The sequence below is a fragment of the Enhydra lutris genome, unplaced genomic scaffold (genome assembly GCF_002288905.1).
Source record: "Enhydra lutris kenyoni isolate GAN:26980312 unplaced genomic scaffold, ASM228890v2 scaffoldscaffold19, whole genome shotgun sequence".
NCBI lineage: Eukaryota > Metazoa > Chordata > Mammalia > Carnivora > Mustelidae > Enhydra > Enhydra lutris.
This window is the reverse complement of record NW_019154103.1, coordinates 19,698,802-19,724,422: the sequence shown is the minus strand read 5'-3', so window position 1 is coordinate 19,724,422 and position 25,621 is coordinate 19,698,802. Positions and strand designations below refer to the sequence as shown.

At 38.6% G+C, this 25,621-nt stretch overlaps 1 protein-coding gene across 1 annotated transcript in view; it reads right to left on the bottom strand.

Moving 5' to 3' along the window:
* Positions 1–10,258: 10,258 nt before the first annotated feature.
* Positions 10,259–25,621, bottom strand: part of LOC111148427 (family with sequence similarity 81 member B) — a 51,897-nt gene continuing 36,534 nt past the window's right edge. The window contains 4 exon segments of the mRNA XM_022504955.1: positions 10,259–10,552; positions 12,245–12,440; positions 14,051–14,186; positions 22,330–22,436. Coding sequence (XP_022360663.1) covers positions 10,419–10,552; positions 12,245–12,440; positions 14,051–14,186; positions 22,330–22,436 — 573 coding nt within the window. The 3' untranslated portion in view covers positions 10,259–10,418.

Here is a 25,621-nt window from a genome sequence, read left to right as displayed (position 1 = left end):
ATGTGTGTATATATATATATATGTATATATATTATAATATTATCAATATTATAAGCTGCTGCTTATAAACTGTCAATTTGCAAGAGAGGTTTTTTTGTTTGATTTGGTTTTTTCCATTAGAAAGATACATTTGTGTATCAGATACAAGTACAGTAATCTCCCCATATATGAATTTTTTAAGACTTTTTATACAGAGAATGTAAAAAAAAAGTCAGTAAATTCCCTTATTTAGAGTATATATCTTATTTTTAGTTTTGAAAATAGAGTCACTTAAGCTCTGTTGCTCTGAAAATCCACTTAAGGTGTCTGGCTGTCCCCTTGCTGTGTAATAATGGGTTTTTCCTCTTTTGGGCTGACTAAAATAGGAACTTTTTGAATAGCAGTGTTTTAAATTCTAATTTACCTAAAAAAATCTTATACAACTATGATTTTTTAAAATAAATGCTAAATTATCTTCAGACCTCAAAATGTTTTGAGCGAACTTAAGAGTAGAGTCTCTTTAACAAACAGCTGTTGTGAAACATTTGAAATCCCTTTTTAATATTTTCAGTTTAGAATTGAAAATACATATTTGTTTTAATGAAGGGATGTCATGCCAGGAGAGGGATAATTAGAATTGGAGTATCCCTTGGAAAAGGGGTTGGGTTTCATATTACATTACTGGAGTGTTGAGATAATTTGCATGTCATCATCTCTCCTGAGTTTGAATTAGTACAAAAGTTCATTTGGGCTACATACTTCCCCTGTATATAGTACCTATTATAAAAACATATTTAAATTATATTAATTTTTTTGAAGAGAAGATAGGCACTAAAAAAATGTTTATCTTGCTATTTCTGCTTATATGGGAGGCAGAATAATGGTTCCCCAAACATGTCATGCCCTAAGCACCAGAACCTGTGAGTATGTGGCAAAGGTGCTATGCAGATGTGACCTTGACATGGAGAATTATCCTGGATTATTTGAAGAGAACCGATTTAATCACAGAAGTCCTTAAACGTGGAGAGACTCCAAGAGTGACAGTGGAAGGTCAGAGGTTCGACACTGCTGGCTTTGAAGATGGAAGAAGGTGGTTCCAGCCATGGACTAAAGGCAGGCTCTAGAAACTGGAAAAAGCAAGGCAACTTTTTTCCCGTGGAGTTCCCAGAGAGGGAAACAGCCCTGTTGGCACCTTGATTGTGACCTGCTGAGACCCATGTTGGACATCTGACTTACAGAACTGTAAGATAATAAATTTATGTTGTTTTTAAGCCACTAAGTTTGTGGTAATTTGTTATGGCAGCATAGAAAATGAGTGCATTGCTCACTGTGTATATTGGTAACATGAATACACATTCCTTTGAATTCGAATTTCACTAGATCACTGAAATTGAGGGTTATCGTCTTAATCGTTGCCCAGAAAAGGGGTCATCAGATAAAGATGATGAGTTATTAAAAATGGTTACTGTGAAAATACAAATGTCCTAAGCATTTGACTCTTAAGAACATGTGGCAGTTTATTTCTGTAACAGTATCTGAGGTATGCTCACTGAACACGCTGCTTGGTGCACGGTGTCACCATATAGTTGATCAAATACTTCACTCATTCTCTTTAAAAGAACTGCATTACATCATACTCATAAAACCTAAGTAGGATGACTCAATCTGGGTTTCCATATTTAATGGATATGTAACTGTGTAAGTCTTATGTCTTGGCCTTGAATTGTTATGTAAAATTGTAAAGTAGGGGTCTTGAGATAGATTTCTAATGGCAGCATTCTGTTATTCTACAGTTGCCAAAATTTTCTAGGTCCAAAATGAGCTGGAAAAAATTATTGAAACTGCTTGGTCAGCCCCTGTGAAGCAGCAACTCTGGTTTCCACTAAACAGGGCCCCCTCTTATGCTTACAAACCTGAGAGTAGAACCCCTTTCCAAAGAGACCTCCACTGTAAAGGAGTACTTCATCAGTAGTTAATCAGTTGTAGATATTAAGACTCTGAGAAGAAAAGTAAACCTATACTCAGAATATTGTAATGGAAAGCAGCATCTGTGAATGGCTGAGTATAATTACATGTGCCTTCTATGTGCCGAGTAGTTATACCTCATACAGAGAGAGCACCTACATTAAATAAAATAAGCACATTGATTATCTGACTCCCAGGTGCCTTAAGTAACTTGAGTTTCTAAGACCCCGACTTTTTAAATGCCATTTCCTCCCCTTTGATCATACAAAATTATGGTGGTTGCTTTCTCTATAGAGGTAATATGCCACATCGTTTCGTATCAGGTAAATGCCTGATACGAAACAATGTGGCATATTTTTTTTTAAAGATTTTATTTATTTATTTGACAGACAGAAGTTACAAGTAGGCAGAGCAGCAGGCAGAGAGAGGGGGAAGCAGGCTCCCCGCTGAGCGGAGAGCCCGATGTGGGGCTTGATCCCAGGGCTCTGAGATCATGACCTGAGCCAAAGGCAGAGGCTTAACCCACTGAGCCACCCAGGTGCCCCTATGTGGCATATATATATATATATATTTTTTTTTTTTTTTGAAAAACCAGTATATATGGGTTTTAAAGTTCTAATCTTAATTGTTCTGTTTAATAGATCAAGAAATAGTATACAAATAGTCTTTACAAAAAGATTATTTACTGTCTTCCAAAGTTTGGAAATTAGCCTAAAAAGTCAGGTGTTGTGGAAAAAAAAAGATATGGTTATATGTTCTATCTTTGCAGGCTGAGTTATGTGTTTCTGGGCACAAGAGAAAAGCCAGATGGAGCAGAAGATTTTTCGTGTGCAAAGAAGGAGATTAGAGAGGACGTATACTGCTGAGAAGGCAAATTTATATTGTCATAAACAGCTTCAATATTTATTTCTGAATTTCCTGAGGCCAACCCATAGTGCCTCAGAACAAGTGCTATTTATATATGTTTGGAAGGCTTCTGTGTCTAAGGAGGAGGCTCAGAATGATTTATGAATTCACTAGAATCAGATTTATGATAAGCAGTGGTGAATGCTTTGTGAACACTGGAAAATATGTAGGCAGGAAGAAGCTTTCACACAAGTCAAGTAGCGTCTAACAAAGCCGAGTAAGACCCAGCATTGCTGAGCACCGTGGTACCGTGACTTGCTTCCGCAGAGGAGCTTTCTATGCACAGGAGCGGTGATCATTGCCCACCAGGGCTTCGGCAACCCAGCAGGCCCGGGCAGGGATAGATAGAGTGCCGGCTCTGTGCCAGGTTCTTCATACTGTTACCTCGTTTAAGTCTCACATCATTTTTTATGGTAGGTACTATCCTCATTTTACAGGCCAAAAAAAAAAAAAAAAAGGAAGCGCAGAGAGATTACTTTTCTCGATATTCTTAAGTAAATGGAATTCCAGTACTATTGTCTAATTTTATTAATAACTGCTGACACATCAGATGTCATTGAGTTGAAGTATGCGTCTTTGGGACTGACCTGCCAAGTTGTATTCTGATACTGCCATTTACCTAGTGCCACTATCTGAATTCTGGAAAGAACCTTAGGAAGAAAGAAACTCCTCCAAAAGACTAACTTGGCAAATTTAGTTTTCCCCCAGCTGTATTTGCAAATTTAAACCTATGCAGTGATGAGGAGTACTCCACCCTGTTCGATTTTGAACTTAATAGAAATTGAGACCTGAGCTAATTGTTTCAGTTAGGCCTTGATAACATCATGGGTGCCAAACCTTGCTTTCCTCTTTGGCGTTATTAACCTCTCTTTCATGAACTTTCTTTTGGCCCTCCACATGTCTTAGGTACCTAACACTTTCTTAGTTTTTTAAAAAGACCTTGTTTTACTTACCACCGAATGCCTGCAGAGGAGGTAGTCGATAAAAGCTCTTGGTTGTGTTTTTGTTCCTTTCTGAGAGTTTTATGTTGGTGTTGTGAGTGCTTAAAAGCCTTTAAGTGCTAAGCAATGGGATTTAGGCACAAGGGCTAGATAGATTCCTTGGTATAGGAGTTGTTCTGAGTTGCAGAAGTAGGTTTGTCCACCACCATTCACATGTCTCCAAAAAGGCTGCACACACTTGAAGTCCATCCCTGAATGTTTCCCTTGTGAAAGCAGTGCATTATTTCTTGGAGAAACATGTGACAGTTGGATACTAATGACTTTGACCTGACAGTAATGGCTGTTGGGTTTACTTTGATGGCCAGAACTTACAGAGGAAATACGCTTCACCGCACGTTGGCCTCAACACCTTGCCCCACTCCAGGCAATGTCTATAATGTTTCTTCATTATGTTAGCCTCCCTCCCCAGAGACAAGAGAAGGAAATGCTTTTAACGCAGAGAAATACTTGCTTATTATAATTTTGTTCCAGGAGAAATCTATATTTTGTACTTCTTTCTGCTTTGGTCCATTGCTAAGATTATTGCAAGCCAAGGTATTTCTCCTCATACACAGTGCAAGGACCTTTATAAACTCGAGTATTTTTAGATACTAATCTGAATTAGAGTTAGATGAAAGAGTGCCATGGAACTTTTCTTTCCCATCAAAATCGAAAGCTCTGTTTATTATTATTAATCTGTACCAATTGTCAAGCACAGTACCTACTGTGTATCAGATACTACATTAGATGGTCTACATATATTTAGAGAAATAGTACAGTAGAATGCTTAAGAGCCCTTCTCTGGACTAATGAGTTCAAATTCTGACTGCACTTCTGATTAGTGGTGTAACCTCACAAAAACGACCTCATCTCTCTGTGCCTTAATAGTAGACATCTCTTTGGAAGATTAAATGAGTTAATCCAGGTAAAGTGGGTTAGAGAAGTCTCTGATAATAAGGTAGGTGTATTATTATCCCCATTTTAAGAGAGGAAACTAAGACTCCAATTTAGAGAACATATCCAAAGTCACACGGGTAGTAACTGGTGGCATACTGGTTTTAAACTAAGGTCACACCTCAAAAATCCTCAAGAATTCTCAGCATAGATCTTTAAATTATTTTTCAGTTTTCTGAGAAAACTGGACAGTAGTTCCAAACTGTCTTTTGGAACTATAAGAGGACCTGGTTTCTGACATACTCCTGGACACATCAGTCATTTTTTACTCACACCGTTTATCACATGTGTAAATAGCTTCTGAAAATGAAGTAACAGAACCAGGGAATGGGTTTATGGAAAATTTAGTCTATGAAGTTAGAAAATTTCACAATTGTATATTAAGGGAAGGATCTGAAATAACAAATCTTTACTACAAATGACTGTGACTCTAATCTCTTGGAGAGGGAAATGCCAAACTGAGCAAGGGCCAAAGCAGTCTAATATTTTTCCTGACAACAATCCTGCCTCTCTCTGGGAGAGTTCAGCACCCTTTCTGCATCTGAGAAGATACAACACATTTTTAAATTTATTTTTAATTTTTTTAAGGCTGGAAGTGTAGTCAGAAAAGCATTTACAACTGTTCTACTGAATCGTGTAATGTACCCACTTTTGGACAGTGTCCTCTTCAATAGGTGGGGATTTAATGCTGGGTCTGAAAGCATTACTGGAAAAACTCCAAGCTGATGCCATCTGCTAGCAGGAACTCACAGGGAAGACTGAAATCCTCAAAAGATGATACTTCCTCTCCTACTTCGATGTTACTGTTATCAGATAGTCACCTAGAAATTTCTAGATTCCTCCTTGGCCTGTGCCCTCAGTGTTCTGTGTCCTCAGGGATTTTCCATGGTCTCTGTTTCTCACAGTAGTCTTCGTGTCCTCCACTCCCACCCCTCCCAACCCCAAGTGGTCTCTTCCTTCTTCATCCATAAGTCCATTTCCTGTTTCTATGCTAGGGTGCCTGGGTGGCTCAGTCGGTTAAAGCCTCTGCCTTCAGCTCGGGTCATGATCTCAGGGTCCTGTTTCTATGCTAGATCTTCAGTTTAGATCTTTCTTTTGCTCCAGGTCATATTTCTCAATCACCACTGGATATCTCCACTTGGGCATCTCATAGATAGGTAATTCAAAATCAATTAGTTTAAAACTGAGCTCATTATCTACATTCTTCTCTATTATCTCCCTCTTTTCCCATCCAAATTTGCTTCCCACACTTTATCTGTATTCTGGGCTCCACACTATAGCCAGAGGGATCTTCTGAAAATGCAAATCTGATAACAGTCACTATCCTATTTAAAATCCTTCAAAGCTACTGTGGGTCTTGAAGATAAAGCCCAAGTTCCTCAACAAGAGTTATAAAGCCCTTTGTGATCAGACATCTTGTACTCCCTAATGTTTCCAGCCTTCTTTTCATTATTTACCACCTCAAACCTTCTCTCCCACCTCCCATGCATACCCTTTAGGTTCTGACCATACCTTGCAGTTCCTGGCATGTGTTCCATTCTCTTGGCCTCTGGGCCTTTTGCCCAGGCTGCTCTATCTCCCTGAGCGCCAGCCTCTACCAAACATAGCCCTTTTCCCTTGGCCAATGTCTGCTTATACTGTAGAGGTCTCAATTTAGATATCCCTTCTTCTGGAAGACCCCTTTGCCTTATTTCCCAGTTTTTCCTAAGTACCTTTCTCAGGTGTGCTATCACACTTTTTACTTGCCCGTGTTTTTCAAAGTTTGATTATTGGTCTTTTCCACTAGTAAGTTCCCCAAGAGTAGGGTCCATGTTCAGTTTGCTCAACATGGTATTCCCAATGCCTAGCACCTGAATGAAGGGAGGCTGCAAAGATGTAAAAAGTAATATCTCACAGAAGTTTGGAGACCCCCCCCCCGCAAAGGTAAAAACACAGATATTTATGTGTTTGTACGCATTATAGATCAAGTATCCCCCTAGTGTTTTGGGGTGCTACTTGCTGCTGTCATGGGTGATGCCAATAGAAGTACCAGACCTTTGGGAGGTGTCTGTAGAAGAAGGGAAAACTGCTACTGTCCAGGGAATGCCGGGGGCGCTTTTTCTTTCACCTTGGGCCTTATTGCTGTCCTGACTCTCCGGTGGTGATCATATCACCTCACGATGGGACTGAGAAGGTGCTTGCCTTTGTGGCATTAAGTGAGGAATTTGTCCTTCATCTTCAACAAAGAAGCAAAATCCTTTGAACATTACCATTTGGTCCTTAGTATAAATAATTTCATATGATTTTTACCCCTCAGTGCAGGTTTTGACAAGAGGAAGGAAATGGCAGGAAACACTGGGAGGCAGAGGACCCGTGGACTATTGAACCTGTTCAGATGGTGTTGGCGCCTAAACTGAGAACTCTCAGAGGTGATCTAACATATGCCTCAAGTCCACTGGGTGGACCTGCACTGCAGATTCTGTGATGTTCACACGTCTTCCTGTATTAGTGGGACACAAGTCTGACATTTCCCATGGAATTAAGTGTTGGTGTTTGATACAAAATAAAGTGCTATGCATATTGAGCTTCTCTAGGGAGATTGTCCTTATCATCTTCTTGGATCCACGTTAAAATCTATGCAAAGGGAGGCAGGTCCAGAGCAGAGGTGAATTTGTGGTGAAATGACAGCTGTTAAGCTCCATGACCCCTTGCTTACTGAGCGCTAGCTGTGTGTTTACAAGGTTGATGGAAAATTTGCAGAACTAAGGCATTTTAATGACCATTAAGAACATTGATTAAGATCGTTGTCTCCACTCCTCTTTCCATTGATGTCAGGTACCCCTGGAGTGGCTATGGCCATCTTTGGATTCAGCAAAAGAGAAATTGACTTGGGGATACATTTGGGTTAGAGGGTTATGCTTATGTTGTTCATGGTCACTTCTGTATGGAGGTAAGCTGTGGCTGTCCTGAGGTAGCCGTGGCTTTCAGGAATATTCCTGCAGACTTTGGTGCCAATTCATTGGGATAGAACATTAACAGTAAGTCAAAATTGTATAAGCTTTAGGCCCCAACAAAACCTGGATTCACCTTCTCTTTAGGCGTAGCTCTCAGGTCATCCAGAGTCTATGCAAACCTGCGAACACCCCAACTTGGGATTCCAAGCAAGAACACGGGACAGAAGACCCTTGGATTCCCCTCCTATCCTCTGGTATTACATTCACTTCTACATGGTACTACCCTGTCACTACCAATGAGATCCCATTCTGCACAGCCTTTGCCTTGATCCTACACTATTATTTGAACTACAATTTAGAGCATTTTTGCTTACAAGGAAAAAACAAATGTAAAGTAAAAAATGGATATTAATGAGGTGACATGGCTCTTGGTCTGTATGAATTTCTAATTTCACCTTCTTATAACCACTTATTTGCTTCATTACAAAGAGTTACTGTTTCAGCCTGGTAGTATATTTGCTGTGGTGGTGATTTTTTAAAATACATTTTTACTGGAAACAAAAATATAATGTAAAAACAATAAATTCTTTTGTAGAAAACAAAATTCTTCATAATCCAGTCACTGGTATGTTTGTTGTAAATTCCTACCTTTTTTGCATACTATACGGTATGCGTATTCTATTTAACATATTTCAAAATATTTTTTTACACAATTGGGATCATATCCATATTGCTTTGCAACTTGCCTTTTTCACCTACTAGTGTATCTTGGTATCTTTATGTGTTCTTTTTAAGGGTTGGAGATATCATTAATTTAGTGATATCATTACTAGTGACATCATTAATTTAGTCCCTTCCCAATATTTAGGTTGTTTTCAAGTGTTTTGTTTGGTTTTTACTATAACAAATGGCGCCATATCTTTCCACATTTTGGAAGATATTTTTATTCTCTGTAATATAAATTTTGAATTTTTTTGTAATATAAATTTCAAATAGTAAAAGTCCAGGGTCAAAGAATAAATAAATTTAAAAATGTTATTAGATGTCTCCAAATTGCTCTCTTACTCGTACCAATTCATAGACTCACCAGTGAGATAGGAGTGCACATTTCTCAACAGGCTTGTCAGTCATTTTAGGTACTATTTGCAGTGATCTGCAAATGGTACCTAAGGGCTCCTTTAATTTTTATTTAATATGTTGAATTCCTTTTCATATCTTCATTTCTTATTGTATTCTATGACTTGCCTGTTCATTATCATTATTTTCTTACCCACTTATAAGAGTTTAGGATTGCTTGAGATATTAGCCCTTCAGCTTAGCATGACACTTGACTGCAAAGAATACTTGCTATTGCATTTGAAACTCTTAAATTCTGCTATGAAAATTCTTTGCAGGTGCCTGGGTGGCTCAGTTGGTTAAGTGACTGCCTTTGGCTCAGGTCATAATCCCTGAGTCCCAGAATCAAGTCCTTCATGGGGCTCTCTGCTCATCAGGGAGTCTGCTTCTCCCTCTGACCACCCTCCTCATGCTCTCTCACTCTCTCTCAAATAAATGAATAAAATCTTTTTAAAATATCCTTTGCAATATAGTCAAGGATGCTGTATGTAAATTAATAAAAATAAATGTAGAGGCTTTGTATAACTAAAACATTAGGTGGACAGTGGTCAAAAACTTATTTGGCAGCTAAGTTTGTGTTTTACTAGGGGAGAAGTTGTCACTTCTTCCTAAACCAAGGAAACAGACTAAGTCTGAAGCAAGGGTTCTCTTGCCAGATTACAAAAAACTCTGTGATTAGAAGTTAGTCTTTTAGCAGATAGCATATGACTTGAATAGCTTATTTTTATTTTTAATGATTTTACTACCCAATACCAGGCTCTACATCTAATACTTATATAGAAAAGTTAGAAATAGTATAATTTTATAGAAAATTAATTTGTATTTAGCTCCTAGATCAAATTATATTGGATGTTTTTCATAGAATCTGGTGTATTCTCTTATTTGGCATGGTTAGCTCTGACTTGCTCATAGTTCTGATACATAGTGAGCACAAATGAATCAATAATTTTATATGCAGAGGCTAGATTTGCTCTAAATACTGGGATCGTTAGAAGACCGAAATCTCTGGATCCAAAGTTGCAGTGTGGCAGCCTGCTGGTTGTATCTGCCCCGAAGATACAGTCAATGTTTCGAACTAGCTGCTAATGCTTATAAATAGTTTCTTATAAAACCTGATTTCTAGTTTCTCTTGAAAACTAAACTTTGGGCACTAATGGATGATGTACGTATTGATAATGAAGTAGAACTGCGTGGTGGCTAGTATTTTATAGACAGGGTAAGTGGTCTTCAGTTTGCCGCAGTTCCTGCCCTTGTAGTTTACACCAGGCCCCGTCACTCATCGTTGGACATTTTGTAGACTGCTCTTTTTTATTTGTAGGCAAATTTTTGTCTTTTTTATTTGTAGGCAAATAAAAATACAAGAAGGCATATAAAAAAAATTCCTTAACTTTTTCATGAACAAATTAATGAAGACATCATAAATTTCTTTGTTTTATTGGATTTTTCTGGCACATTAATCTCCTTAAAAAGGTGGTAAGAAATACAGAGATATAATAAGCAGTAAACACCCCAGAGATACTAACTTCTTTCCAACGTTTACCAGCAAGCCGCTATATTAGCTGGAGAAAAAGATGACTGAAAAGTTTTATATCTCCTGGAGTTCCACTATCTTGCGCTGTAATTTCTTTAGGTCTTTCTGTACTTTATATTTTTCTAAATCCATCTTTGTTTTCTGTATTTGTTGGAGGGAGCTGAGAGAGTCATGAATTGATTGAAATCCTGGAAGAGGATATGAGAATAGCTATACTTAAATTAAACAGTGCATTGGAACTTTTTTTTTAAAAAACAAAAGTTGCAGAACAGCAGTTCTGCCATAACTGATCATTTAATTAAAACCACATTAATTTCCATAAAGACCAGTCTAAAAATGTACAACGATCCATTTCTTATATGTCATGAAGATACATTATTGGCAATGTTTCAGTTTGTGTCTGGCTTCATTGTGAAAATTCAGCTTGGTTCTTCTCCTTGCCCAAATATATTGCATAACAAAATAGTTCTATATTTCAAGAAAGAAATTTAAAATATTTTCTTCTCTCTGTGTATTTTGATAAGAAATTTTGATGCTCTTTTTTTTTTAAATTCTTGTTACCAAATTGAAGATAAAGAACACAGGTGAGATTTTTAAACTTCTCAGAAAGTATCCTGTTGAGGGACCTAAGTAGTAGCCACCAGCTGTTCCTCCTGGACCTCCCCTCTCAGGGCTCTGTCCCTCTCTTATGCAAGTCTAGTCACTCATGACTCAAGCTACTACCAGACCTACCAGACCTCGAGCTTCTTAGAGTACAGCCCATTTCTTACTCATTGGGCCTTTCACACAGTCATTTCTCAACACATTTTTATTAAACACATAGAGGAGCACACCATTCATTTGGAATTCCCCTTTGCTAGAACTCCAGGTTAGTAAAACAAAGAAACAGATACTGAAAATTCCTTTTTAGCTCATTCTGGGGATGTACTAATGGAATGAATATAATTAAATCTCTGGTGCTATGGTAGAAAACAGTGCCCTAAAAGAAGGGTCACTTAAGTTTGAGATACGATTCCTGGACAGATAATTCGTTCTCTTGATTTGGTGGTGGGAGATGGGGGCTAAGGGCAGTGGGGGTCAGATTTCCAGGCAGTAAATTTTACTGCTATGCTAGGAACAGCTGGCAAAATGAGACCATAATATCTTCCCAAGACACCAGCAAGGCATCTCTGTACCAAAATTTGGGAGCATTTGCATGAATTTTTGGATTGGCTAACTAGAAGACAGAAAATGAGATAGGTCTTTCTTTAATAAAGGAACCTCTGGTTCCTGGTAATTCCATCAGGACTGTGACTCGAGGCAGATGGTGGCTCCACAGCACCTATCCCGTGTCCTTCCCTTTGACAAATTAGATGAGCCTTTCAAATTAATCCTCTTTGATGTTAGCTCAGCTTGACACTGCTGCCATTAGCCTCCTTAAGAAGAAAAGCAGTCATTATACTGGACTCCGTTAATTCATCTGTCTCTGTCACTTCTAAAGGTCAGATCTCCAGTCTGACATCTGTCCAGGCTCATTACCTGCAGTTCAATGAGGGACATTTGATTTCAGGTCCTAATATCATGATCTACCACAAATCGGACCTTGATCTCAAGGACTTTGCAAGTCTAACAATTCTATGATTCTATGATCTTCATTAAAAAAAAACAACTCACAGGCTTGGCAAGCTCGTGACGCTGCCAAGTCTGAATGAAGGAAGTGAGCTTGTTTACCTACCTTCCAACAGTATGCTGACATTCTGTGGGATATTTAGAAAAGTCCAATTAAATACAAAAGGATATCCATAATGACAAGACTGATCCATGACCATGAGCTCAAAGTAGACAGCTCTGAGGGATTGGATCGCGAGGACTAGTGTTTTTAACCAAAGGTGTCTGCTCACCTGATTGATATTCACTCTGCATTTTCTCTAATTCACCCCAGATGTGCTTTTCCAGTTGGTTCATCTTTTTGGACAGTTTGTTTTCTATATGCTTTACTTTGCTTAGTCCTCCTTCCTGTTTCTCTGTGTTAATGAGGTTCTCTAATTTGCTTGAAAGCGTCAATAATTTTTCTTCCATTTTATTTTCAGACTTTTCCTATAAAAGATATGCGATAAAACACTGCAGAAAACTTACATGGATTTGTATTTCCACTTAGAGAGGTTTTTAACAAGTTCACTTTTCCACGTTAAACATGAAAAATCTCACCAAGTTCCCTCTTATCTAGAACTGTGTTCACAGTTGTGAGTTCATCCCTTTGTTTGGCCTTGTTTGTAGTTTCTAGAATTCTGCGTGTGTTGGGAGAAAGAAAAGAAAAGGTCGTGTGGTCTTGCTGAAATGCCCTGAGCACTTGGAATTATAGTCTAGTGTTTAAAGCAGTGTGGCCAAGGAAGGCATTGCAGACGCTGCTTGACCTAAGGTCCTTGGACATGCTCCTATTAGGTGTCCATATTCTCTCGAGCTTAGTATCTCCACGTGGACAGAGTTCAGCTAGAATAGTGATTCTTGACCCCTGTTGTCCATCCATATCACCTGGACCATCACACCCACTCCCCCCCCCCCCCAACTCTGATTTAATTGGTCCACAGTGGAGCTCATGAACGTATCTAGTTTAAAAACTCTCCAAGTGATTCTAATTGCAGCGAGATGAGGACTCCTGGGCAGCCCAAGCTTCATTAGCTGCTCTGCTCCTTCTCAGCCTGTCACAGGGAATTTGCAAGCAGCTACTGGGAAAGACTGACTTGGAGCCCCTTTGGTTCTCCTGTCTTGGGCCCTGCCTGCTTGAGGGAGGCGGACTTCAGCCTGTCTCTTACTTGTGGTGGGCAGCTTCTGCCTGCAGGTGACCCTGTGGTCACCTAGTACTGCCTAGAACTGGTGGATGAGTCTGTCTAACTCCAGGAGAACTAGCAGGCCCTCTTGGCTGCACATCACACCGCACAGACTTCAGCAGCTTTATCAGTGATAAAGCTGTCATGGTTCTCTCCATCTCTTGGACTCCTGCCTCTGTCAGCTGCCCAAAGACCCCCTACCGAAGTTCCAGAAACATCTTATCTGAATCATCAGCAAGGCTGGCAGTCCCTGGGGACACAGCTGGCCCTGTGCTGCATTTCTATGGGGGTTAGCAGCTGGCTGGCTGAGCGGGCTGGAGTGGAAAGGAACCTGCAATGAACAGATTTCCCCTCCATTTTCGTAGTCTTGCCTCAGAGCTGGGGATTCTCTACAAGAATGGATCTGGAAAAGGAGTTTTGAAAACCTTTGGTCTACTAATGGATCTTCGGAGAGGTAAACTGACTTGTCTATGGCAGAAATTTTTAGGCTTTATTGTGTCCAAGCATCAGCCAGGGAGCTTGCCTGGAAGCACAGATCCCCAGAGGAGGACCCTGGGGGTCTGATGCTGCTCTGGGTTGGGACCAGGAATCTGTATTAAAACAAAACAAAACAAAACAAAAAAACCCCAGCACCTCTCCTTAGGTTTTTCTGTCATAGGTAGAGCAGACTCAGAAGTATGCATTCATGGAGCTGGAGAATAGCACACAGGACCAAGAGACAGGGCCCTCAATTCTTATCCCGGTGCAGGAAAGGTGAGTTACTGACACAGTGGCTGTGACTGTGAATGTCACAATGAAACTTTCCAGACCTTGACTCACTGGTAACGTCCAGACCATGACTCTGCAGCTGTTTACTTCAGGAATAACAGAACCCCTTACCAGTTTCTCCTGTAGGAGCTTCAGACATTGATTTATATGCCCAAGGTGGTCTTTTTCATAGGTAATGAACCGGCTTTCTGTCCATTTTTGATGGTTCTCCACTTCCTCATATAGATTATTTGAAAGTGAATTAAATCTAAGGGGGAAAATATTTCTATTTTAGTAGGTAAATTTAAGCATAAAACCAAAATTTAATATTGAAAAACACAGGTGTTTTTTTTTTTTTTCAGATGTTAAGGCTCAAGATGTCTAGTGGGTGCTTACAGTTTGATGTGGGAGGTGGGGGGAGAGGGAGCACAATCCAGGTCCCTGCCCCGAGCTTGCATTCAACCCAGCTGCTGACAACCCCTCCTCATACCTTGAACTACACATACGCACAGTGACAGGCACACAGATACACAGAAACGCACGCATCATCCATGCAGATTTCCTCTGAGGGCCCGGGGTGCATTGTCTGTGTGGAAGAAACACTGATAAGTCACTTGGGATGGGGATAGCACTCTGCGGTAGGGATCAGCAAACTTTCTATAAAGGCTTGGGTAGTAAATATTTTGGGCTTTGTGGGCCACTTGGTCTCCGTGGCAACCACTCAGTTCTAGAAGGGCTCAGTGCTGCCGTTGCAGTGAGAAAGCAGCCACATACGACACAAACAAGCATGGCTTACTTATAAACAAAGAATGAACATGTTTGTGGTCTGATCTAATTTGACAGACGCTGAAATCTAGATAGCCTATCATCACATGTCTTCAAATACTTATTTTTTGTTAAAATTAGCAGAAAGTGTGCAAGTCATCCTTAGTAGTGGGCAGATTTGGCTAAGGGTGGTAGTTTGGGGAATCCCTGTTGTACAAGGGTCACTGCCTGGCTGGGGGAGGAACCCCCCCCCAACCCCGCAGAAGAGTCACAGATGAGGAGTGGGGAAGGGAGCTCAAGAGGACTTGGGGAGAGCAGAATGTCCATGGGAGACGGTCCTGGCTTGTCTTTTCTGTCTCCATTGCTTCCTATGGGTCTCTGTGGATTCTTTGGGAGGGGGGGCAGGAAGGGCCGAAAGAGGTAACTGAGTTACTCATGTGGAACAGAAACAGTCCTAACAGGCTTAAGGGGCTGGAAGTGACTGCTGCCAGTGAGATGATACACCGTGGGAACATGAAATGGAGAATGAAGGATTTTTAAAAATGGGAGTGGCTGTTATTACAGAGAATAAAGGTTTGAAATCATACATCATCAATTTGAAAAGTCACCGTAGAGTGGCTGAGGTGTGAGTGGCAAGGAGAATCTATAGCTGGCACGGCTGAGAGCTAAGGGTCTGAGAATCGTCTTTTGGAATAGGCAGTATGTTAGAAAGGCGCAGTGCCCGGTGTTGGTTACTGAAAATATTCAGACCACCCGACAAGTGGGTGGCTTGAAATAATCATTGCTGGGATGTTTTTAGGGCCAATTATATGCAGATAATTTCGTTTGTTTGTGGTGTTTCTCACTGGAAACTGCTTAAGACGTGCAGGACATACATTGCATGTCTCTGCCTCTTTAACTTCCCTGAAAAACAGTTCGAACTGGTATTTGGAAAAGACTGGTCACATTTTTATTTAGACCAGTGGGCTTCTAACAATGTACAGAGACATTTTTGGTTGTCACAACTTGGAGGTGTTACTGATATGCAGAGGGTAGAGGCCAGAAATACTGCTAAGCATTCTACAGAGCATGGGACAGCCTCACAATAAAGAATTATCCAGCCCGAATGCCAATAAGTGCCCACGTTGGGAAACCAGGATTTAGATGATGAAGTCAAGGAATGGGAAAAGTTAATTTTCCAATAGTTATATTAGTTGTAGTATGGTAGCCAAATTCTGATCTTCATCTCCGTGAATTATCACATTTTTTGATACGGAGAGAGAGATTTTTCACATAGAAAGCATACCTTGATTCAGGGGAGTACTTCAACAATGAGGAAGATAGCTTTGGCCACGCTTCCTGTTCTTAATCCAATCATGATTTCCAAACACCTATGCTGCTGGCTAACAGCTGAAGCAGCTCAGACAAATACGGTTCCCAACTGATATATGGGCAACCTCATTTTAGCCAACTGTTTCCTATGTCTGGAACAGTCTTTCTTAGAACATACAGTGGCTCTTGCTCTCATATCATTCAGATTTCTATTCAAGCACCACTTACCACCTTAGCATAGGACTTTTTTTTAAATTTTTTAATTTCTTTATAAACATATAATGTGTTATTAGCCCCAGGGGTACAGGTCTGTGAACCGCCAGGTTTACACACTTCACAGCACTCGCCATAGCACATACCCTCCCCAATGTCCATAACCCAACCACCCTCTCCATACCTCCCTTCCCCCGGCAACCCTCAGTTTGTTTTGTGAGATTAAGAGTCACTTATGGTTTGTCTCCCTCCCGATCCCATCTTGTTTCATTTATTCCTTTCCTACCCTCCAAACCCCCCATTTTCCATCTCCACTTCCTCATATCAGGGAGATCATATGATAGTTGTCTTTCTCTGATTGACTTATTTCGCTAAGCATAATACCCTCTAGTTCCATCCACGTTGAGCATAGGACATTTTTTAAACTGCACTTAAAAAAAAAAAACAAAAGCTTTCATTTTCCCCATCTGACTCTCCCTATTCCTTTACCATACTTCAGTTTTCTCCAAAATGCTTATCACCATGTGTGATATGTATGTATGTATGTATGTGTGTGTGTATATATATATATATAATTTGTGTGCTGTCTGCTTCACTAGAACCTAAGCTCCACGAAAACATTTTGCTTTGTTCACGGCCGTGAACAATGGTTGGAATGTAGGTGCTCAATGAATAGTTGAATAAATGGATAAATGATTCATTCCTTCTCATTTGATACCTTTTACTAGGGCTGTTCACAAATAATAATTCGTATACTTGCCAAGGTATTTCGAGATCTGATCTTCAATTTTCATCTTCCCTTTCCTATCTCTGGTGGAAATAGTAATTAAGGGTGATGGTTAGAAGGACAGTAAATCCCCAGAAAATCAAGGGGTAGCTTTGCAGTTGGGAATCCAGACTTCACTGTTCAGCTGTACTATGTATATGAATGTGAGCATTTACTCTCATTACTGATACAGTATTAACATCCCTCTGAACACCAGGGAACCATTAAACGTGCCCAAGTAATATCTTTAGAAGTGCATATCAGTAATTAGAATTCTGAAATTAAAATAAAGTCATAAAGAATGAGTGACTACTTATGTTCATTTTACTCCAAGGTTTTGCCTGTAGTTGGAGACTCACTTTCCTGGTAAGCATCAAAAGTCAGACTCTGGGTAGTTTATGAAAATGTGAAAGCATTTTTTAAAAAGAATTCTCTTTGAAAGAGAAAAAGGATTAGCTAAAATAAAGGTTTATATAAATCTTTTTCTTTCTTTAGTCTTTACCCTAACACAATGGATGTGATTTTCCGGGAAAGAATTACTTTTCTATGAATTACAGAATTTACAGTTAAAATTTCAACGGGATGAATTTATCTTGGATGACATTCGCATTTTAGTTCCCAGATCCTCTATTCCAATAGTTATGGTTGTATTTCTATCAGATCCAGGTAGACATAGATAGGAAGATAGGGAGGGAGCAAAGTAGGTAGATGCACGGATGGATAGATAGCTTTTTTTTTTCCTTTTTCAAAAAACACAAAAGTCAGACTTTTAAATTATGGCCAGAGACCTTGCTAGGATAATGTGAGATACAGGTTTTACAAAATTTTTATATTGGTGGAATCAAGTTAATATACATACTAAGGACAATAACAAGGGAGAAAGTTACAAAAGGGTAAAATAAAATTTAATAGGGATCTATAGACATAGCAGATAGCTGTGCTGGATTTGAATGGTGAGGGAGAGTGTAGGGCTTGCAACAATCATCCTAGTGATCACTGTGGTTATGGTAGACATACGTGAATGAGGACATAGCCCTATTCTGGGCCTTTTTTTTTTTTTTTTTTTAAACCGTTTCACTTATGTCTCAAATTCATTGTCTTGCATTCAATAAGTGATTGAACTTTTCTGGAAGACATGAAAAATTTAAATTCTTAGACGCTCTTACCATGAACAGACTCTCAAGAATTCAGATAATGGCTTTAACAAAGTCAGTCTTTGGAGACTGAATCTAAGATTTTAAGTTTCACATTTAGAAGAAAGAAAGTAATTCCAAGAAACATTTTTTTTTCCTTACTAAATTTTTACGTATATACTTAAACTCATTTCTTCTTTAGGTCCTGTGGTTCCTAATTAGGGACACTAATAAAGAGCAACTCGAACTCCATGCTGATAGGAAGACTTCTGTTTATCATTCCATGTTGTACTAGAGCTTAAATCCCAATGCTTTCCTGGCCTCAGACCTTCATAGTTTCAAGCAGATGTGATCTTTCCATTCCCTAAATTTCTGTAGCACAGTTAGTTTACTACTGGTTGGAATTGGGAGATGGAGGAATCACGGATCGGCAAAATAACCTGAGATTTGGAGTCAGACACTTTCTGAGTATGTGACTTGGGGTAAATTTTTTAATTTCCATGATTGCGTTTCCCCATCACTAAAATAGGAATAAGAGCTGGATGTACCTGACTGTGTTGATCACTTAGTGATTGGTAGAGATTTATAAAAAACAATTAGTGTATTTATTATTTCTGCCTACTGATACACCTCATTTAACGTTGTCTTAACTTTTACTTTACCTGTGTTAGCTTTTTACTTATTTATGGACTTCCCCCCAACTCTATGTGGCTATGATTTTTGTCCTTGAGTATTCCAAAACACAACTTACATGTTACCGGTCCTCAAAATAGTCATTCATTCACTCATGGGCTTCCATTTGTGCCTGAATGTGCTGTGTGCTGAGAATACAGAGATGGAGGAGACATATCCCTGACTTTCGAATAGTTTGTAATTTAATACCGTGGTAGCATTTTTCAAAGCTGTGTGGGGAGATTTGAGTCCATGCATTTGCCTCATTGATCGAATAGTTTTTCTTTTCTTATAAATCACTGTCAATGAAACATTGTCAGCAGCAAGAACTATCGAGGGAGTGAATGGCATGTACTTTCCCTGCCAAACCCTTGCTAAAGAACAGCTGTGTTTTATGATGACTCAGACTCTCACTCTATAAGCACTAAGTTGTTGACTGAGGACATGACTTAACTGACCATCTGACTAAGACCCTTCTGGAAAAAGGAGGCTCAGTGCAGGGGTTCAGATGAAAGAGCCAGTACGTCTCCTTTGTCAGTTCTAGTGATCAGTGCCAAAGGGCCAGGAAATCACTAAAAAACCACAGACAGTATTGGGGCTTTAATGTTCTATATAAGATATATGACTGTTAAACTTGAAATCGTTAAAGTTTCTAACTGGTAAAGTTGTTCAATTAAACATACTTTTGAATGTCATTAAAATGCTTTTAATTCCTTTATTCAGAGATAGTTGTTTCTTAAAAAAAAAAAAAGCAAATAATCTACCTCATTCACTTTAATTTGAGATATTCTCTGAATGGAAAAGAGAAAAAAAGAAAGCCTTGCCCACCTTACTTTCCCTTTGAGGAAAATATATTTGCAATACATATCTCAGTCAAAAGGTTAATATCCCTAACTTGACGGAATCCTACAAATGATAAGAAAATGATGAAAACCACAATACAAACTGACAAATGATAAAATGGGCAATTCACAGAAAAGGAAATTCAAATGATGAAGGGAATGCAAAGGAAAAGAAGAGATGCAGTCTTCATCCTTTAATTGGCAAGTATTAACAAAAAAATCCAGTATTGGTAAGAATGTAGAGAAAGGTCTTTTAATATATTGCTGGTGGAAGTGTGAATGCTACATTAAAAAAAGAAATTTATAAACATTAACAAATAAGCTCTTTAACCTAAGAATCTTGCCTGAAGAAATAAAAACATCTACACTTAAGAATATTTAAGGATATATATATATTATTACACATAATATATATATATTTAAGGATATATATATATAAATTTGGTATAGACATATATATGTATATCTATACAAAAATTTTTTGGTTTGTTTGTGGTAGCTGGAAACTGGAAGGAATCTATACATCAATAGAATAAATGATTGAATTAATTATAAGATATCTGTAAGTTTAAATATTATTCAACTATTAAAAATAGTTTTAAAATAATATTCACTGATCTGGAGAGATAACCAAGATCTACTGTAAAAAGCAAATTTTTGAGGAATGTGACTAGGATATATTTTTAAAAGCCATGCTCTATGAATACACATATGATTTGTATAATATATATATAAACATCCTTTTTCTGTTATATCTATATATCAACAAGGAGGAAAGTAAGGAAGGACACTCCTTGGTGTTAACATTGGTTACATTAGGAAGCTGAGATGAAAACCTTTTTTTCCCATCTTTGTTTTATTTTGTTACTTTTAATTTTAAAAATTGATGAAGATTTAACCAGAAATGAGTCAGTTGTGTATTTAAATGAGTTATTAGAGCTCACAGGTATTTGTGGAAAATTTTGGTTTATAAATTCAGCATTACCTACTATAATACTAATGAAATTTTTAGACTTTATTATTTCAAGTGGGAAAATGATTCAAGTTTATATTATTACAAAAGTGTCCAGATTCATTTTAACTATTTAGATGACTCAAATATAAGCCAATTTTTCACAGGACTGAAGACGGAAAAGCATACCACACCATCAATAAGACATTAACCCTGATTCTCAAACCTTTCCTTTCCTTGATTTGCTCTTTGTTAATACATTTCATTCCTTTAAGCCAGTATTTCATTCTGGATTATAAATCCCCTTTCTCTCCAAGTGAAATCAGCTCTTAAGGTGTACTCCTAGAAACAGTTTACTTTTCTACTTCTCCTTTGGACACTTTATTTAATTTTATTTAATTCTAAGCTAACGGGTAGATCAAGCACCACACAGATTTTAACTGAGCATCTGCACTGCACTGGAATTTAAGCACTTAGACATGCTTTTTTAGACTGGTATTTTCTTTTTACCCAAGACATTTACTTCTTTGAATTTTAGGGATAACTAGTTTTTCACCAATTTCTAGGACACACCTATTTCCCAATTTAACATCTCTCAAATCGGAAGGTGTCTTGAAAATGACGGTGTGCTATGTTTTAATTGTTAGCATCACATTTTAGAGGAAAAAAAATAATCATATGTCTTATAATCTGTGGCACTTAGATTTAATGAAGTACTGTTAAGACGTGAAAATGGAGCAAGCAGAGTATATTCAGAGTCCTGGATATGACCAAGTCATTAAACCCATGCGGCTGTGGGACAGAGAGGGAAAAGAAAAAGGCAAGAAGGAGAAGTAATATGGTATCGCCCAAATGACTAGAATTTTCCTCTGTCCACACCAGGACTACAGGAAATGGTGGTCACTTAAACAAGAAAGGAGGATTTGGGAATACGGAGGTCAGTAATTGGAATGTTTGTGGAGTCTTATCTTCTTTACCGTCTTCTCTATTGCATAGGGGAAAACTCAGTGATGAAGGGACAGAGACCAGTCTTAAAAGAGGGAGAATGTAAAGGAGCAAGTAGAGAATCTCAGAGGAAATTTTAGAAGGGAAGCTTGTAAATCAGTTATTTTAAAAGTTATAGGGTAGTCTTGTGGAATTGATATATATTCAGTGAAGTGTATTACATTGAGGCATTTTAATATATAACTGATGATAAGTTAAAATTATTCTATAGGAAAGGTCAGGCTGTATATCAATTCAGTTGTAATATACAAAGAGAATGACAAAATTAATATTCGTATTTCCTTTTGTTAGCTTTTTATTTAAAATCCAGTTAGTTAACATACAGTGTAATATTAGTTTCAGGTGTACGACAGAGACACAGTGATTCCACTCTTCCTTACAACACCTGGTGTTCACCCAGTGACCCCCTTGATCCCTATCACCTGTTTCATCCATCCCCCCACCCACCTCCCCTCCTATCTCCTTTATTATGAATATTGTATAAGTTGCTTTAGTGTAGCGTATTCTATCAGTTTGTTGCTTTATGTCTTGGCTAGTTTTAAATTCCTGGGATGGGTTCTCATTTATTTTTTTATAATTTTTTTATAAACATATAATGTATTTTTAGCCCTAGGGGTACAGGTCTGTGAATCGCCAGGTTTACACACTTCACAGCACTCACCATAGTGGGTTCTCGTTTAATGCCAATACTTTCTTGAGGCAAAACCTTTTGGAATGTACTTAACAGAATTAAAAATCTCCCATTCACTTACTTGAACTCCAAAAGGTTCATTTCATGGCGATGATCTCCCTGGACCATCTTTAAATTTGAGATTTGCTCAGAAGTGGAAGCCTCTATCTTTCCTAAGAGCTGCATTACCTAATGAAAGTACAAAAGGGAGTTTTTGTGTGTGTGTGAACAAAATCACTAGCACTTACATTAATTATATTTTATTCCTTAAAGAGCCAAGAAACAGACTTGAGCCTAAACCATATTTGCATCTGAAAATGATTTTTTCTAAAGGAACGATTCAATAGTTATAGAGCTATCGTCAGGGAAAGAGTTATAGGGAAGCATTCCATTTTGTTGTCTCTAATATTCTTCTTAATAGGCTATCTAATGATATAACAAAAACATAGAATTGATATTAGTTTATCATTTTGTTAATTTTAATGATTTCTTTTCTTTTTCCCCAATTATAGTATAAGTCAGTATATATCTTCTATCACCATTTTAGCCTTAGTGCCCATTAGGTGGCCAATGGTAAATATTCACCAAATGCTTATTGAATAAATGTTTAAACGCACCATTAATTAGACTCTGAGGGAAATGCACGAGTGGCCGAAGACTAGGCTTCAGGAATTCCCAGGGAGCAGTCTGACATGACGGCAAGTGAATTCCAAGAGAAATGACTTTAGGGCATATAAAGATAGGAGAAAACAAGTTCCATTTCTGGAAGTTAAGAGAAGAGTGCCTTCCACACAGCCAGAAACATTGAGGAAGTTCCTTTTAGGTGAAAGGACTGGATTGGAAAATAGAACAGAGCTGCAGCACGTAATCACTCTACAGTAATCAATGTCCAGGGCAATGAAACGATTCAATGGGCTTTGGCCAAACAGAATTCAATTCTGACACAGACAGTCACGTGGAGGAGAGTGCGCAGTTAACAAAATCTAAGTTCCCAAAGAGGTGAATGACAAAAGAGTTTGAACAGATAAATGTTGGGTGGGCATCCAGTTGCCCGTGAATGGCTATTTATAGGAGATACACTTAAAACGGGCTATTTAGAGGAGGTATGCTTCAAGGCAGAATTGTTAGCAACAAAATATTAGGCAAATATATCCCCGGCAAAAGCAAAGGAAAAGAAAGCTGGCAGAACAATATTGTTAGACAAAATACTATTCAAGGCAAAATGTGTTAAATGGGACAAAGGTGGTCATTTTTGCAGATGAAGACTAGAATCCCCAGTGAAAACAGTTTTGAACCTTTATTTATGTTATAAATTGAATTACAAAGATAAACTGAGATGATATAGTAATGATTTTAAATGACCTCTTTGACCCATAAAAGTCAAGTAAAATATAAAAAGAGATACGGGAAGACATGAAAAATATGGTTTATTTAGTAGATTTATATACCAAGCAATCTAACTTGCAAACAGCAAGAAACACTCATTCTTTCCCAGTGCCCAGTGAGCATTTATAACAACTAAGCACACATGTGACTATGATGAACTCAAAGTAGGGGCGTCTGGGTGTCTCTGTCAGTTAAGCGTCAGACTCTTGAGTTCAGCTCAGGTCATGATCTCAGGGTCATGAGATCAAGCCTCAAGAGCTCTCTTTCTCTCTCTGCCTCCCACCCCCAAAAAACAAACAAAAAAACCCTCAAATTATTCCACAAAGCAGGAAAAGCACTTCACAAAAACTAGAAATTAACAGGAAAAGTGTAAAGACACAAAAACCTAACCATTTGAGTGAAGTAACCTCTTTTAATTCTGTTGTTTAATTCCAGTGTTTTACATGGAAATTTGCCTCTCAGATCTACTCAGAGGAATATAACTGGCCAACGGCCCTGCCGGCTGTTTAAAATGCATCACCATGTGTGGATACTGTGCTTCCCATTGGCTGCTCCCAGCCAGTGTCTTAATAGTTTTACTTTGATGAGTGACTTTGGTTCAAAGAACTGGATGAAACTAATAGAATGTCTGTCTCAGACCTTCCTTTTCTGTCTTTTTCACAGGAGTCAGACCTGTTTGTAACCTGACGGCTCTCCCTATCTTTTCTAGGAACCTCCTCATTTTCCTTCAAAAATTTTCCCCCTCAATTAATCTCTTCCCTCTTTCTCTCTCTCTTTTTTTTTTTTTTTAAAGATTTTATTTATTTGACACACAGAGAAATCACAAGCAGGCAGAGAGGTAGGCAGAGAGAGAGAGAGAGAGGAGGAAACAGGCTCCCTGCTCAGCAGAGAGCCCGACGTGGGGCTCGATCCCAGGACCCCGAGATCATGACCTGAGCCGAAGGCAGAGGCTTTAACCCACTGAGCCACCCAGGCGCCCCATTTCTCTCTTTTTTTTAAGATTTTTAAAATTTTGTTTTAGAGAGAGTGTGCACGAGTTGCGGGAGGGGGGCAGAAAGAGACTCTTTGTGCAGTCTCCCCACTGAGAGCAGAGCCCCCTCTGGGGCTCTATCCCATGACCCATGAGATCATGACCTAAGCAGAAACCAAGAGTTGAACACTTAAGTGTCTGTGCCACCCAGGCACCCCCCTCCCTCCCAGTTAATCTCTTGCATATCAGTTCCTTTATGGAATTTGCTTCTCAAAGGACTAACCCTAGTGTCAAAGAATAACTCTACTCAGCAATTACAATTTACTTAGGAAAGGATAATAACATTATATATCGACAGGACACAGCCACATCTATGATCAGAGGTAAATTTGTGGCATTAAATGTTTCCATAATTATATAAGACAGAATAAATCTATATAAACTAATCATTCATTTCACAAGGTAAAAATAACAAACCTAATCAAGGGAAAGCAGAATGAAGAAACTGACAAATTGTAATAGATGGGATGGCTCCTTTAAGATGTCCACATCCTAATCCCGGGAACCTGTGAATATGATATGTTAAATGGCCAAAGGGATTTGCAGCTATAATTAAGGTTACAGACCTTGAAATAGGGAGATTATTCTGTTTTATTCAAGTGGACCCAATTTAATCACATGAGCCTCTAAAAGCAGAGAACTTTCTCTAGCTAGAGTCAGAGAGACTTGTAGCCTGACATAGTCTTATCCTGTTCCTGGAGAGAGGCCACATGGAAAACATGTGAGAAAGAAGGCTGGCAGCTGGGGGAATGTCAGTCTCAAACTGACAGCAGCAAGAACCCCTGTAGCACGACTGCCAGAAACTGAATTTGGCCAAAAGCTTGAATGAGTCTGCAAGAGGACTAATTCCCAGCATCACCTCAAAGGAACATAGCTGTACTAATATCCTAATTTCTGTCTTGTGGAACCTTAAGTAGGGAGTCTACTCTAGACTTGACCTGCAGAAACTATGAGATTT